This window comes from Geotrypetes seraphini, chromosome 2 (assembly GCF_902459505.1).
Source record: "Geotrypetes seraphini chromosome 2, aGeoSer1.1, whole genome shotgun sequence".
Lineage (NCBI taxonomy): Eukaryota > Metazoa > Chordata > Amphibia > Gymnophiona > Dermophiidae > Geotrypetes > Geotrypetes seraphini.
In genome coordinates this window covers 272,456,526-272,474,193 of record NC_047085.1, presented here as the reverse complement: position 1 = coordinate 272,474,193, position 17,668 = coordinate 272,456,526, and the positions used below count along the sequence as shown (strand labels likewise).

The 17,668-nt window shown below is 44.0% G+C and overlaps 1 protein-coding gene across 1 annotated transcript in view; it reads right to left on the bottom strand.

The window, feature by feature from the left end:
* The window catches only part of CLPTM1L (CLPTM1 like), a 332,661-nt gene that overhangs the window by 292,382 nt on the left and 22,611 nt on the right, over positions 1-17,668 (bottom strand). Inside the window, exon 2 of the mRNA XM_033929667.1 lies at positions 8,791-8,891. Within this exon, the coding sequence (XP_033785558.1) occupies positions 8,791-8,891 (101 nt within the window). The remainder of the gene's footprint in view (positions 1-8,790; positions 8,892-17,668) is intronic.

Below are 17,668 nucleotides of genomic sequence, written 5' to 3'. Positions count from 1 at the left end.
TGGGTTCCGGCATGCTGTGTACATCTTCTTCGGTAAATACAGATGCAAAACATGTGCTCAGTTTGTCGGCAATTGCTTTGTCCTCATTTAACGCTCCCTTTATTCCATGGTCATCCAACGGCCCCACCGCTTCCTTTGCGGGTCATTTCCCCTTAATATATCGAAAGAACGGCTTGAAGTTTTTCGTCTCCTTAGCTATTTTTTCCTCGTAGTCTCTTTTGGCCCCTTTTACCGCCTTATGGCACCTGCATTGATGTTGTTTGTGCTTGTTCCAGTTTTCATCCATTTTTGACCTTTTCCATTCCTTAAATGAAGTTTTATTGTCTCTGATTGCTTCCTTCACCTCTACAGTGAGCCACACCAGTTCTTTGTTCTTTTTCCTCTCGGATCCCTTGTTGATACGCGGTATATATAGATTTTGCGCCTCGGTGACTGTGTCCTTAAAAAGGTACCAATCTTGCTCTAGCATTTTTACAGTGTTTATCCTCTTCTCAATCTTCTTCCCTACCATGAGTCTCATCCCTTCATAATTCCCTTTTTGATGGTGTATATTACATAGACGACGTCATAAACAACATTGGGCTATTTTAATACACCTCTTGGATGATGTACACATGGTTGCTCCAGATTCTATACTGCTGGAATGTGCCCACCGCTCTTTAGCTGCCCTTAGAGTGAATAAACCTTGTGATCTTATTGCCTGCTTTAAGGACTATAAGCAAAAGGAGGCGGTTATGAATAAACAGCTCATTAAATGGGAAGACTTGACGATTGAGCTCTATCAAGATTTGGCGGCAGTCACCTTGCTAAGGCGGACTGGTCTTCGAGTTGTGGTGGCCCATCCACGAGCTAATAATATCCGGTACCGCTGGCAACATCTGTTTGCCCTCAATTTTTATTTGGAGGGCAAACTCCAGCGGATCCAGACTATGGAAGAAGCTGAAACTATTTTTCCGGAGATCGTAGCATCATCTTCTTGACCATTGGAGGATGCCTCCATGTTGCCTGCTTCAGGGAAAGCAGCCCATCCACAGTGGCAGCAAGCCCCTAAGGAAGCTGGTCGGCTTACTCGACAGCGATCTAGAGTCCAGCTTCCTATTTGATAAGTCTGCTGGTGCTGGCCTGGTTGGCAATATGTTGTGGGACCTGTTTGCAGTTGCTTTCTGCATAGCGCTGCTGTACTTGGACGGAGTTGGGAGGCTTGTGGACCTTTTGGGTTTCTGGTTGGTTCTGGGGGGGCTCAGTTGTGATGTGAATTTTTCTGTTACTTTACACGATAGTTCATGCCACTGTTTCTTGGTTGTAATGTTATTTTATTGTGGGCATGGAATTCTTAAGGGCTCTACTGTTTTGAGAGACTTGAGGGGTATTGCTGGGGGGTGGTGTGAGACGTCACTTTTTCTCTGAGGTGAGACCCTCCTTGAGGGGGCTTTTGCATGGTTTGTTGTTTGGGAGGGGTGGGGGGTAAGGGGGACTGGGGGGACAGTTGGAGGGTTTTCTATTTGCCTGTACTTTCTCATAGCCTCTGGGGGTGTTTACTTCTTGCTATGTTTTCTATTGACTAGGTATCAATGGGGGATTTAAAATTGTTGTCACTTAATGTGCGTGGTTTGAATACTCCAATGAAGCAATCTCTTCTTTTCAAGGAAGCCGTTCGCTTGAGGGCGGATGTTGTCCTGATATAGGAAACTCACTTGTTGGTAAAACATGCTCATCTATTGCGGCATAAGCAGTTTACCTATTCATATTTGACAGCAAATGGGGCAAAACCGAAAACAGCAGGAGTGGAGTTTTTGATACATCACAGGTGTAGATGATAGCCCCAGGAGGTATGGTTGGATCAGGAAGGCAGATATATCTTGTTGGTTCTGACCTTTGGGGTAAATATCTGTCGCTGCTTAATGTGTAGGCACCTAACGTGGATAGAGGTCCCTTTTTTGATTGCCTGTCTGGGGTAATGCAAAAACATTTGGAGGGTAGCTTACTGGTGGGGGGAGATTTCAATCTAACACCTAACCCTACTATGGATAACTCTGGATGGGCCGTTGGCTATGCAAAGAGTGAGCGGGACCTCTTTCATAGTTTTTGTAAAAAATGTGGTCTTTTTGAACTTCGGAGGGCGATGTATCCAAGTGGGCGGGATTATACTTATTTTTCCCCGATGCATAAGACCTATTCAAGAATTGATCTTTGGTTAGGGGACCCTGAGATACGGCAGGTGTCCAGTGTTCCCTCTAAGCTGAGCAGGTGTCCTCCAGCTGCATTGCTACCACTAGGGGGTGGAATATTTTCAGTCGCTAAGGACAGGTATGTTCCCTGGAGTCCTGCAGAACTTGCATGTCCCTCACAATTGAAAAATGTGACAGTAAAACAGCACCCTCTATTGGTGAGACTGTGGGTGGAGAACTCTGGTAGCTCAGGTTGATATTCACCCTAGGACTTGGGCTGATCATAATCCTATTACCCTTGAGCTGAAACTGGAGAAGATTGGATCTGGAGTACGTTTTTGGAAATTTCCTGATGAACTCTTGGAGAACCCTTTATATGTTAAGCAGATTGAACAAGATATTTTGGAGTTCCTGGAGTTCAACTGCATGCCTGGGATAGACACCTTCATTTTGTGGGAAAGTCCGAAGGCTGTGCTCAGGGGTAAAATTATATCTTTACATGCTCAGATCCATAGAACTGATAAACAAAAAGAGCAGAAGTATAGGGAAGATATTTCATCTTTAGAATTTATTTGTAAAGCAGGTCATAGTACCCTGATCCAACGAGCCACCCTGTATTGGAATTGAAGGCGGTTCGGGCTAAATTGGACAGGCTTAATCAAACTTATTTTGAATTTAATGACTGAGCCAGTCGTATGCTGGCACATAAGTTGAAAGTCCAAATGAAACGTAATGAGATTTTTGAGATAGTTGATGAGCTTGGGGCTCCTGTTAATACTGATAAGGTGATCCGTCAAGCTTTTGTTTCATACTTTGCTAAGGTTTATACTTCTGAACAACATCCAATCCCACCTCAGAAAGATGCTTTCTTAGATATCCTGACATTGCCCATTATCTCCTCAGGTGAACTTGCTATGTTGTCCACTCCCACTGATCTAGAGGAGGTACTGTCTATTATTCGGAGTCTTCCCGGAGCTAAGGCCCCAGGGTTAGATGGGTTTGGGAATAAATTTTATAAATGTTTCCAAACCCTGTTGGCCCCGCTCTTGGTAAAGGTCTTTAATGCAACTGATGAAGACACCATACTCCCCCATTTTTGGTGGTTGACCGGAGTGATGATATTGCCTAAACCTGGGAGGGACCCAAAGAGTTGTGGGTTGTATAGGCCAATTTCCCTTTTGGGCACAAACTATAAAGTGTTTACTAAGTTGTTGGCAGCTCGGTTACAATGGGTTCTTCCCAGGTTGGTGCATGGGGATCATACTGGATTTATTCAGGGGCATCAGACTTTTGACAACACTAAAAGAGCGCTGTATTTGTTGGATCAAGCAAAAATGAATGATGAGGAAGCCCTTTTGGTGTTTGGATGCAAAGAGGGCCTTTGATAGGGTCTATTGGCCCTTCCTTATGGCGGTGTTATGAAAAGTGGGACTTTCGGGGCCCTCTCTGCATCAGATTTTGGCTTTGTATAGGTTACCTTTAGCTGCCTTAAAGATCAATGGTGGATACACTGATTCATTGGAATTGTTTAGGGTGACGAGAGAATGTGCCTTGTCCCCCTTACTGTTTGCACTTACTATTGAACCTTTAGCACACATGCTCCAGACGGATCCATATGTCTCGGGCATAGTTGGGGGCGGGGAGGAACATCGGGTGATGCTTTTTGCGGATGACATTTTGTTAACATTGACGCTTCCTCAGGCTTCGTTGGAGGGGGTGCAACGTATATTAACAGCTTACGGGGCGGTTTCAGGGTTTAAAATTAATCTGAGTAAATCTGAAATTCTGGGGATTAATATGGGAGAGAGGGTTCGCTCCCGGCTTCAGAGGGAGTTTATCTTTAGGTGGGCCTCTGAGTCTATTAAATATTTGAGGATTCATATAGCATGTACTTGGGAGGCTCTTTATAAATTTAATTTTCAAGATCAACTGCGTACATTAGTGCAGGATCTTGATAGGTGGGAACCCCTTCATATGTCCTGGGTGGGTAGAATTCAGGCGCTGAAGATGGTAATTTACCTAAATTGTTATATTTATATATGGTGTTGCCCATGAATTTGCCTAAGAGCTATTTCAGAACTTTGAATAAGAAAGCTTTTGTATTTATTTGGAAACATACCTCCACGCCATATGCTTTATCAACCTAAGCGAGAGGGGGGTAATGGGGATGCTGAACTTTCAGGTATATCATTTGGCTGCTCTGCTGCAGGGCATTTCCTATTGGAGGCATAGAGACAATAAAATCTGGCTGACTCTGTTACAGTCTTGGGCGGGGTCTCTTCCTTTATGGATGATTCCCTGGCTTGCTATGCCTAAATTGCACCATTTGACGCCTCATTTGAATGCTTATGCAAGATGCCATTTGGAAGAATGGATCCGATAGCGGGATAGGATCTTTCCTGGGCGACGGTATTTTCAATTCACTCCAATTCAATATGCTCCAGATTTTGAGCCTGGTCTCAGGGATAATATGTTTAAATTGTGGGCAACTAAATTACTCTGTTCCCTGGCACAACTATGGCATGAGGGAACGATTCGTACATTTGCTGAGCTGCAGGATGAATTTGGACTTTCAACTGCCTCCTTTTTTCAATATCAACAGCTTAAAAATTTTCTTAGCCGTAAGGCGGGTAGAGACCTTGGTGGAGAGGAGCACCCTTTTGAAACAGCTTTTCCGACTGCAGTGTGTGGGGGTATTTCCCACTTGTATTTGGCTTTAATTTCTTATTCCAACCCCATTTCCAAATATACTGCTCGGTGGGAGGCTTGTTTAGAGAAAAATTTTTAAGTTCCCATGTGGAAGTAGGGATTTCAAGGACTGTTATGTTTGTCTATCTCTACTCCATTGGTGGAGAATGGATATAAACTTCTCTACCTCTAAGATTATGTAAAATGTTTAAATCTGGTGATGGCAAATTCTGGCATAATTGTGGGCATTTGAGTTCATTTATGCATATCTGGTGGGAATGTCCCGAAATAGTTGATTTTTGGAAGATTTTGATTAATTTGCATATCTGCACTTCACTCTTATCCTAAAAGGGTGGAGAGTTGTTTATTGAACTTTTCTGTACTAGGTATTCCCTGGGAGGTATGTCATTTGGCAAAGCGCTTAGAACCTAACGGATGTAGCGGTATATAAGAAATAAATTACATTACATTACATTACATATTTCACTGCAGCCAGGATGCTACTTGCTAGAGCTTAGAAGATGACATCTGCTCCTGCCCTGGATCCATAAGCTTGACTATATCTGTTTGATGTCTCAGATGACTGCACATAGGAGGGAGGTACCTAACGCTTTCCATAAAGTATGGAATGTATACAATGGCGGGAGTGTAATGCCTATGGTGGCTATGGCTGTAAGGAAGGGTTGGGTTCATAGGGTGTTGGGTTGGGAGAGGGAGGGAGGGTCTGTTTCTGCTTTGTGTATTCTTGTTTGAATTCTTGTTGGATATTTTCTGTACTATTTGTAAAATGATATAAATAAAGTTTAAAAAAAATTGTTGTTCTGCAAAGTTTGGTCTTAGGGCTCTATTTGTTGTTCAAGACCAGATTTGATGTGTGTAGTGAGGAGTTGCCCGCACCTCCTCTCTTCTTTCGTTTCCTGTTTCGTGCTGTAGATCTCTGGCTTGTGTACTGACTGACTATCCAGAGGTAAGTAACAGGAGATGACCTCAGAGGGAGGGGCTAGAAATTAGTTTCAAGTTCCCTACAGGCTTGAAAAGGTAAATGAGGGAGCCTTGTTCATTTGGAGGATACTACCTGAGGGGATTGTGAGCCGGTTCCTGGCTTCCTGCAGCAGCGGTTTGAAGTTTATTTTCCTTTGCTGGCAGGCATCTACAGAGACGGACCCCCTGACGTCATCGGGTCTGTCTCCAATGCCTTAAAACTAAGCCGCCGCCGCGGCTGAACCGGGAGCCTTGTTCATTTGGAGGATATACCTGAAGGGATTGTGAGCCGGTTCCTGGCCTCCTGCAGTAGTGGTTTGAAGTTTATTTTCCTTTGCTGGCAGGCATCTACAGAGATGGACCCCCTGACGTCATCGGGTCCGTCTCCAACGCCTTAAAACTAAGCCGCCGCCGCGGCTGAACCGGGAGCCTTGTTCATTTGGAGGATACTACTTGAGGGGATTGTGAGCCGTTTCCTGGCCTCCTGCAGCAGCGGTTTGAAGTTTATTTTCCTTTGCTGGCAGGCATCTACAGAGATGGACCCCCTGACGTCATCGGGTCCGTCTCCAACGCCTTAAAACTAAGCCGCAGCCGCGGCTGAACCAGGAGCCTTGCTCATTTGGAGGATACTACCTGAGGGGATTGTGAGCCGGTTCCTGGCCTCCTGCAGCAGCGGTTTGAAGTTTATTTTCCTTTGCTGGCAGGCATCTACAGAGACGGACCCCTGATGTCATCGGGTCCGTCTCCAACGCCTTAAAACTAAGCCGTCGCCGCGGTTGCGGCCACAGGGGCGTGCCCTTAGGGGTACGCCAGGCCCCTTGGGAGCCACGAGGAGCCCGGGAGCTGGAAGCCGGTTGGTAATATAAAAGTCTTCCTATAATTTTTACATGACTGCTTAGAATATGGGAAAAAAAAAGATAAAACCTTAAAGTTCTACACCAGTGGTATCGGGTCCAATGGTTAGACATTTATCATTATTTTCTGACAATCCACCAGTGGTACCACCAAATGTAGATTCCTCCTTGTCAGGAGCCTCAATAAGTCCTCTCAATCGTACTCTTCCCCTTCATCCGGTACCCAGTGATAGTGGGAATATAACACCACTATATCCGATGCTCAAGTGATTTCATCTACCCATTCAAGTAAATTAGTATATGCTGAAATACCTAAACCATTGATATTTTCTGGTGGAGTGGATGAAAACACACGAACAGAGGAAACACAGGAAATTATCTTAAAAGACTTGTAGTTAGGTATATCCAGAGTTGAAGGGTTTCTCAGGACAACGATGAAACAAATGGGAGACTATTCTCAGTTAGTTTCTTCTAAATTAGAAAATGTGGATGCTAACCTAGGTTGTTTGGATAAACGACTAAATGTGGTGGAAAATCAATGTAATAATTTACAAGCTGTCTCGGTATCAGCTGTTAAAGATTCTACAGTAATACATTCTAAAATTGAATCTATGGAGAACATGAATAGAATGAAAAATCTACGCTTGGTCAATTTTCCAGTAACTCATTTATTGTCACCTGAGATTTTATTAAGGAAGTTTTTTAAAGAAGTACTGGGAATGACCAATGCTGAGAATTTTCCAATAAATAATTATTATTATATCCCTCCAAAAAAACTTGAATCTGCCCAGGAGGTGGACCATCTGACCACACCAGAGGTAAATTTGACTGAATTTCTAGAAGATACACAGGATGTGATTTAGAGCCGGTCCACCCTGGTAATAACATGCATGAGCGAGATGAATAAGATGTTGATAATGAGACTTTACTTTAAAAACAGGTTAATGAAATTTTGTGGGGATTTGGTTAGGATTTTTCCGGATGTATCCAGAAACACACAGTTGAGGAGGAAAGAATTTTTGAAATTGAAGAATAGAGTGTTGGCACTGGATGCATCCTTTTACCTGAAATTTCCCTGTAAATGTCTGATTAAGCTACAAGATATTGAATATTTTTTTGGGGATCCTTTACAACTACAACAATTCTTAATTGCAAGAGAAAAGAAATAGAAATGAGATTTGTTTCACCTCGCTGAGAAATATGAGGAAAATTAATATAAATAGTATCCCAGTTTAAGGAATGATTCAGGGTTCATTAAATATGAACCAAGAATCATTATCCTTTATATTTCTTGAACTTTATTTTATTAGAAATAGCAAGATATACTCCCCATTAATGTGGGCTTGAAAGGAGCTTTGTATATATGATTTGATTATGTATTGTTTTATGTGATTTCCTTTTTCTTTTGAATTATTGGATATTGTAATGTATTCAAAATTATAAAAAAAAAAAAAAAAAGAAAAGATAAATGACCCTATGTTATACATTCTAGAGGATATTTACAAGATAGAAGATTAGCAGAGATAAGTAACCTATTCTTTCGTTCACAGTTGGGAATATTTCTGTTTTAATCTCGGTGTTTCACTCTGTGGGTTAGTTTGGGGATATTCTTCTTTCCTGTCTGAAGGATCTCCATGCTCCTTTTTCCTGGTTGGGGGGTATCTATGTCTGTCTCTTCACATTCCGCCTTCATTTAAAAAAATAGAAAGGTACCCTCTTTGATGGTGATAATGGTACTGAGTTTGTTATGCTTCTCTTTTTCTTTTCTTTTTTTAAATTAACTCATTTATTTTTATGTTCATATGTTTTTATGATTTGTGAGATTTGGCTTTTGTTTCTGTTCCCCTTTCCTATATCCTGGTGTCCCTCGTATTTCTTTCCTAAAAGTGCGTTATTTGATGTTTACCACTGAAACTATTGTCAATATTGTCCCTGATACAGACTTTACTTCAAAACATGTCAGCCTGAGAACATGTTCAGATTGGGCTAGACATAAACAACCTTGGTGACTTTGTTTTTTAGATGTATGTATTTTGTATGTATTCTACTGGTTTTAGTGTTGTCTTTTGGACTCACTAAAATAAAATATGAAATCTTACCTTTCAAATTTTCTCTCAACATCAAAGTCTTCCACATTTAGAACAAGATCCACACTGTTCTCAGCACTAATACTTGACCTTGTAGTGGTATACACACTCAGCTGAAAGAAGATAAAGCATACAGATATTTTAGATATACTTAATATGAGATATAGCACTATTTCCATATTGGAAGAAAAAGACACTTACACAGAATTTAACTCCAATTTATAGCCTGCTTAACCACAAAGTTCCAAGCGGTTTACAAGTTAAAATATATAATATCTAATATTTCCTTATAACAAAGTATGCCATCAGGTAGTATAACTTACAATGTCAGTAACATCAATCAAAATACATTTAAAATAACCATAAGTAGATAATATACACTGAAGCCCAGATTCTGTATATGACGCCTGATCTCAGAAGCCGACGGGTGTATTCTGGCACAAGTGTCAAACCTTAAAAAAGGAAGTCATATTGAGCATTGGAAAATAATAATTAACTAATAAAAATAGTACACATTTAGGGCTCCTTTTACTAAGCTGCGATAGTGGTTTTAGTGCGGGCTTAGCACGCGCCAAATTGCCACATGTGCTAGATGCTAACGCCAGCATTAGTTTTCCCGTATAGCGCAGGGGTTTGTGTGTAGTATATTCTGCATGCGCTAAAAATGCTAGTGCACCTTAGTAAAAGAGTGGGTTAATTTTCCCCACCACCAAATTTCCGCCCCACCCGGCTACTTTTTCATGCCACCCGGCTGGAAAAAATTTCTGGGGAGAGCACTGCTCTTGGATACAGGATGCCCCAACTTGTTTGGATCAAGAGATGAAAAGTTGGAGAGATGTTCGTTATGGCTTTGTTCGTTCAATGTAGTAGGCCAAAGCCCGCTTACAGTCCAAAGTATGCAAAGCAGTTTCTCCAGCATGAGAATGAGGTTTAGGAAAAAACACAGGTAGAACAACTGACTGATTGAGATGAAATTCAGTGACAACTTTTGGAAGAAATTTTGGATGTATACGCAGAACCACCTTATCATGATGAAAAACTGTTAAAGGTGGATCTGCTACTAATGCTTGTAACTCACTGACCCTTCTGGCAGAGGCAAGAGCAATAAGGAAGACCACATCCCAGGCAAGAAACTTGAGATGAGCTGTGACCATTGGTTCAAATGGTGGCTTCATCAAACTGGAAAGGACCACATTAAGGTCCCATACGACAGGTGGAGACTTGAGAGGTGGTTTAACATTGAAAAGACCCTTCATGAACCTGGAAACCAAAAGGATGAGCAGGGAGAGGTTTTCCCTCGACAGGCATGTGAAAAGCAGTAATAGCACCGAGATAGACTCTGATAGATGTAGACTTGAGACCAGAGTGATGCAGTTGAAGAAGATAATCCAACACCAATTCTACTGCCAAGGATGTTGGATCATGATGATGAAGAAGACACCAGGAAGAAAATCTAGTCCACTTTTGTTGGTAATATTGCCGAGTGGCTGGTTTCCTGGATTCATCCAGAATTTGACAAACAGGCTGAGAAAGAGGTAAGACAGATGAATTCAGCCCAAGATAAACCAAGCTGTCAGGTGTAGAGATTACAGATTGGAATGTAGAAGCAATTCCTGATTCTGAGTGAGCAAAGTAGGAAATATTGGAAGAGGCATGGGCTCCCTGGAGCTGAGCTGAAGGAGAAGGGAGAACCAATGTTGTCTGGGCCACCATGGAGCAATGAGAATCATGGTGGCTGCTTCCCTCTTGACCTTGAATAAGGTTTGCAACATGAGAGGAAGTGGAGGGAATGCATATAAAAACAAACCCATCCAAGGACATTGCAAAAGAGAGCTTGGGACCGAGTGGGATCTTTTGGACAAAGGGACTGAGAGAAAATTCTTGGGCAAAGGGACTATGAGAGGCTTCTTGGATAAAGGGACTGAGGGGACACTTTTGGGCAAAGGGACCGAGTGGGAACTCTTGGACAAAGGGGCTGAGAGGGACTTTTTGTACAAAGGGACTGAGGAGACACTTTTGGACAAAGGGACCGAGTGGGAACTCTTGGACAAAGGGGCTGAGAGGGACTTTTTGGACAAAGGGACTGGGAGGGAACTTTTAAACAAAAGGGTTGAGTGGAAATCTTCAGAAAAAAGGCCCACAGATGCAATGCAGGGGCCCAGTGCACAAACGAGCCTAACAGGCATGGTTGAAAGAGAACAATGGGAGCAAGAGGACCATCCAAAAAAGGAGATACTGGATGGGGGCAAAACGGACACGCCACGGGAGGTGGATGACCGAGTAAAGGCAAGCCAGGTGGGAGCGCCGAGCCATGGAAAGAAAACAGCAGGGCGGACGACAAATCAGGACCTATATTGCCTCTACACAAATGCGAGGAGCCTCAGGGCCAAAATGGGAGAGCTGGAAATTATAGCCAGTCAAAAAGCCCTGGACATAATTGGAATCACAGAAACGTGGTGGGCTGATGATAATAAATGGGATGTGGTCATACCAGGGTACAAACTTTACAGGAGAGACAGGACACACAAGAAGGGTGGAGGAATAGCGCTATACATAAAAGACTCCATACCCTCAACCAAAATGGAAACAGCAGTAAGGTCGGAAGGCTTGGAATCAATATGGGTTAAGCTACCAGGAGGATCTGGAGCAGACATCAAATTGGGTCTATACTATCGTCCGCCTGGCCAATCGGAAGAAATCGACCGGGACCTGGAGACGGAACTGCGGCAGGTATGCAAGAATGGAAGTGTGGTGGTGATGGGAGACTTCAACTACCCTGGGATAGACTGGAGTATCGGGCACTCAAGTTGCGAGAGAGAGACCAAATTCCTGGAAGCCACGAGGGACTGCTTCCTGGAACAGCTGGTCATGGAACCTACACGAGGAGAAGCTACTCTTGATCTAATCTTCAGTGGACTGGAGGGACCTGCAAAGGAAGTAGCGGTATTAGACCCACTGGGAAACAGCGATCACAACATGATCCAGTGCAGACTAGAACTGGGATCATCCAGGGTGAAAAGAACCACAACAACAGCGCTCAACTTCAGAAAAGGGAATTATGATGCAATGAGGAAAATGGTGGGGAAGAAACTCAACGGCAGCACAAGGAAGGTAGAGTCCGTAGAAAGCGCCTGGACCCTGCTCAAGCGTACGGTGCACGAAGCACAGAACCTGTACGTCCCCAGGTTCAGAAAAGAGTGCAAGAAAAATCGAATAAAGAACCCAGCATGGATAACGGCAGCTGTAAAAAAGGCGATCAGTAACAAGAAAGCATCGTTCAAAAAATGGAAACAGGATCAAACGCAGGCCAACCAAAAGGAACACAAGGAAAGCCAGAAGGAGTGCCACCGAGTGGTTAGGAGAGCAAAGAGGGAATATGAAGAGAGACTAGCGGGAGAGGCAAAAAATTTCAAATCATTCTTCAGGTACGTAAAGGGGAAGCAACCAGCGAGGGAGGAAGTGGGGCCCTTGGATGATGGGGATAGAAAGGGAGTAGTGAGGGAGGAAAAAGAAATAGCTGACAAGTTAAATGACTTCTTTACGTCGGTCTTCACGAGGGAGGACACATCCAACATTCCGGAACCAGAGGAAATAGAAAATGGAGATCAAGATAACAAGCTGGTCAAATTAGAGGTGAGCCAGGAGGATGTCCTCAGGCAGATAGACAAGCTAAAGAGCGACAAGTCGCCAGGTCCGGATAGCATTCACCCAAGGGTGCTCAAGGAATTAAGGAATGAAATAGCAGAGACACTCCAGCAAATATGCAACCTATCCCTAAAAACTGGAGAGATCCCGGAGGACTGGAAAATAGCTAATGTCACGCCCATCTTCAAGAAGGGTTCGAGGGGCGACCCGGGAAACTATAGGCCGGTAAGCCTCACATCGGTCCCGGGAAAGATGATGGAGGCACTGATTAAGGACAGCATCTGTGACCATATCGAAAAAAATGGACAGCTAAGGTCGAGCCAGCATGGGTTCTGCAAGGGTAGGTCGTGCCTCACAAACCTGTTGTACTTCTTTGAGGGGGTAAACAACCAGGTGGACAAAGGAGAACCCATAGACATAATTTACCTAGACTTCCAGAAAGCCTTCGATAAGGTACCACATGAGCGGTTGCTCAGGAAGCTATGGAACCATGGGGTACACGGGGAGGTCCACCGATGGATCAAAAACTGGCTGGCAGACAGGAAGCAGAGGGTTGGTGTAAAGGGCCATTACTCGGACTGGCAAGGGGTCACGAGCGGGGTTCCTCAAGGATCGGTGCTGGGACCGCTCCTGTTTAACATATTCATTGACGACCTGGAGGCGGGAACAAAATGCGAGGTCATCAAATTTGCAGATGACACCAAACTATTCAGCAAGGTTGAAACCACGGTTGACTGCGAAAATCTCCAAAGGGATCTTACGACATTGGAAGAATGGGCGAAAAAGTGGCAAATGAGCTTCAATGTAGGGAAATGCAAGGTCATGCATATAGGGAGAAGGAACCCGATGTTCACTTACAAAATGGGGGGATCAATGCTAGGGGTCAGTAATCTGGAAAGAGACTTGGGAGTGATGGTAGACACGACATTGAAGGCGTCGGCACAATGCGCCACAGCCTCCAGGAAAGCAAACCAAATGTTAGGTATCATTAAGAAGGGTATCTCGACCAGAACGAAGGAAGTCATCCTGCCACTGTACCGGGCTATGGTGCGCCCGCATCTGGAATACTGTGTACAGTACTGGTCACCGTACCTCAAAAAGGACATGGCAATGCTTGAGGGAGTCCAGAGAAGAGCAACTAAACTGATTAAGGGTATGGAAAACCTTACATACACTGACAGACTGAAGAAGCTGGGGCTGTTCTCCCTGGAAAAGCGGAGACTCAGAGGAGATATGATAGAGACCTTCAAGATCCTGAGGGGCATCGAAAAGGTTGACAAAGACAGATTTTTCAATTTGAAAGAAACCACAAGAACAAGGGGTCACTCGATGAAATTGAAGGGGGACAGGTTTAAAACAAACGCAAGGAAGTACTTTTTCACACAGAGGGTGGTGGACACATGGAACACCCTTCCGGAGGCCGTGATAAGGAATAGCACAGTACAGGGTTTCAAGGATGACCTGGATAGGTTCCTGGAAGACAAAGGGATTGAGGGGTACAGATAAGAGCAGTGGAAGGTTTAGAGATAACTGTAGAGGTAGGCAATAAAATTAGTCAGGGACCGCTGACCAGGCAATATGCCTGATGGGCCGCCGCGTGAGCGGACCGCTGGGCTGGATGGACCTCTGGTCTGCCCCGGCGGAGGCGACTACTTATGTACTTATGTACTTAATTCAGGAGAAAGGCATTTGCTGCCAGACAGAGAGGACAGTAAAATCTGGAACAAAACTGGGGCAGCTTGTGATTGTGAGGAGCCGCAAACAAGTCCACTTGAGGAGTGCCCCATTGAGCAAAGGTGGACTGGAGAGTTGCAGATTTGAGAGTCCATTCGTGAAGTTGAAGAATTCTGCTGAGGTTGTCTGCTAGGGAATTCTTCTCCCCTTGAATGTAGACCACCTTCAAGAACAGATTGCAAGCTGTCACCCAACTCCAGATTTTTGGGCTTCCTGGCACAACAAGAGAGAGCCCGTGCCTTCTTGCTTGTTTATGTAGTACATTGCTACTTAATTGTCCATGCAAAGGAGGACCTGTGGGCAAAGAAGATGATGAAAAGCCTTGAGGGCATAAAACATCACTCTGAGTTCCATGAAATTGATGTGAAGTTTACGCTCCCTGGTGGTCCAAAACAAGTCTGCAGATCGTCCATATGAGCCCCCCCCCCCCCCCGAAACATAAAGTGATGCGTCTGTCGTGATGATCTTGTGATGAGGGGGTAAATGAAAAAGAAGACCTCTGGATATATTTGAGGTCATCTACCATTGAAGCGAACGCAGAAGAGATGATATCACAGATATATGTTGTGAGAGACGATCCGTCGTTTGAGACCACTGGGAAGCCAGAGTCCACTGAGGAGTGCGAAGATGTAGTCTTGCCAGTGGTGTGACATGGACAGTTAAAGCCATGTGGCCTAGAAGAACCATCATGTGTCTGGCAGAGATGGTTTGAAGAGGAAGCAATTGCTGACAAAGATGGATGAGAATCTGAAGTCAATCTGGAGGAAGAAACGCTCTCATGAGAGTGGTGTCTAGGATTGCCCCAGTGAATTGCAGATGTTGGGTAGGAATGAGATGTGATTTGGGGAAGTTGACTTCGAATCCTAGAATCCGGAGAAAAGAGATGCTCTGAGATGTTGCTTGGACCACTTCCTGAAAGGAGACAGCCTTGATCAACCAGTCGTCCAGAAAAGGAAAGATTTGAAGGCCGTGTGATTGGAGAGGGGCGGCTACCACAATTAGACACTTCATGAAGACTCTGGGAGAAGATGCCAGGCCAAAGGGAAGTACCTTGTATTGGCAATGATAGCGATTGATTTGAAAACGGAGGTACTTCCTGGAAGCCAGATGAATTGGGGTATGTGTTTAGAGCTCCGAGATCCAGGATGGGTCTCAGTCCTCCGGTCTTCTTGGGGACTAAGAAGTAACGGGAATAGAATCCCTGGGCCTGCTTATCAAGGGGAACTTCCTCGATGGCATTCAGCAGAAGAAGGGATTGCACTCCTGCAGAAGAAGGGAGGACTGTGCAGGGTCCAAACCAGACTCTCTTGGAGGACTGTCTGATGGAAGAGTTTGAAAACGGAGAGAGTAACCCTGATAAAGGATAATGAGGACCCAGAGGTCCGATTTGATGAGTTCCCAACGACTGATGAAAAGCTGAAGATGACCGCTGATGGGCTGAGGCAAAGGTTGAGAAATGCTGAGATTGGCTATGCTCCTGAAAAACAGGTCAAAAAGGCTGTGTAGATTTAGGTGAAACAGCTTGCTGTTTTTGACAGGGTTGCTGCTGTTGCTGCCTCTGCCTGAAAGGTTGAGACTGAGGTGGCAGCAGAGGCATTGCAGCAAAACGACACCGATATGTTGTCTGAAAGGGCGAATAGGTGGAAGCTTTTTCTTGTTTTTAACCAAAGTATCTCATCTAGTTTCATGAGCTGATAAATTTTGGATGGTTGTATCTAAGGAAGCTCCAAAACATTCATTGCCCAAACAAGGAGCATTAGCAAGCCGATCTTGATGGTTAACATCTTGCTCCGAGACTCTGAGCTAAGCTAGGCGTCACATTGCCACAGACATAGCCGCAGCATGAGATGTTAGGTCAAAAATGTCATAGATAGAGTGTACCATGTATATGCGCAGCTGTAGCAAGTCAGAAATGTAATTTTGAAAAGCATGTAATTTGCAATCAGGTAAGTACTTCTTTTAAAAAATTGGCCACTTGGGTAACTAAATGCTTGAGATAGAAGGAGAAATGGACTGGTTGGCAAGCATGGCATTCTGATATAATCGTTTGCCAAAACGATCCATTGCCTTACCCTCTCTGCCAGGAGGTACAGAAGCATAGACACTGGCTCCAGCAGATTTTTTAAGTGTGGACTCCACCAGGAGAGACTCATGGGGGAGCTGAGACTTGTCAAAGCTCAGAATGGGTACCACCTTATATAGCGAATCCAGTTTTCGAGGAGCCACAGAGATGGTCAAAGGAGTTTCTAAGTTCTTGTAAAAGGTCTCCCGCAAGATGTCATGAAGGGGAAGCCAAAGAAACTCCTTAAGTGGCTGCTCATAATCTAATGCACCCAAAAGTTGTTTAGATTTTTTTGAGTCAGCTTCAAGAGGCATAGAAAGTGTGTCTGCCATGTCTTCCAAAAATTTTGAAAAAGACAACTTCATTGAGAAGGCTCTTGAGAAGATGGAAGTTGAGAGTCTTCATCTGAAGAGACATCCTCATCAGACAGAACAGGCTCTTCAGAATCACCCCAGAGTGGGGTGGAATATGGTGTCGAACACTGGGTGTCAATGATTCCGTATGTTTAATCTTCCTCAAAGCCTTACCCAATTTGACCGACATCGTCTCGGGAGATGTTTGGGAATAAGAACTGTGCCAAGCTGTCTCTGACATCGAGCATTTAGTCAACTCAAGTTTCAAGTTTCTTATAAAATTTGATTAATCGCTTATTCAAAATTCTAAGCGATGAACAAATCAATAAAATTACAAAATTGGGGGGGACAACAAGACTAACAAAAAACTGAACCTTACAAAACATATTGAAGAATCACTTTACTAACATAATAAAATGTGAGGAAAGGATGGGGAAAGAAATACAATTTGGTTAACAGAAGAAAAGACACTTATGGTTGAAAACAATAGGAAGGGAGAGAACAAAGAATCTCAAAGAAGTTATGAAAATAAAACGAAACTCCTAGTCATTTCTTTTAGTCATTAAATGCGTCTTTAAAAAGAAAGCTTTAAGTTTGCTCTTAAATTTATTCAAATTTTTTTCCTCTCTTAAGTAAATAGGGAGGGAATTCCATGTTTGAGGAGCTGTAACTAAGAGGGCACTGAGGAAGATTTTTGCTATGTCGACGCCAAGGCTGCAACTTTTGGTGCCGATATGGAAGACTCAGACCAGACTGGCACTGGAAAAGCAGGTGTCGACATAACAGGGAGTAAGATCTGTAACTGCTCCCTTAACTCTTCTCGCAGCAGTTGTTGAATTTGCTGCCTGAGTTCAGGAACTGGTACCACTAGCTTTTTTGCTGGTACCGTTGGTGCCGATCTGCACTCCGGCGATGAGGTCGATTTCGAGGCACTCACCGATATAGGAGCCAATCGTTTCTTGGGTCTCCTCGAGGTCTGCAGGACTTGGCTCATTGCTGAAGTGACCTGGGAGCCCGAAGTGGTGGGGGAAGGCTTCTTAGCCGGCTTACCCACTGCATGCGACACCGAACATGAATCCATCGACATTGGGTGTCG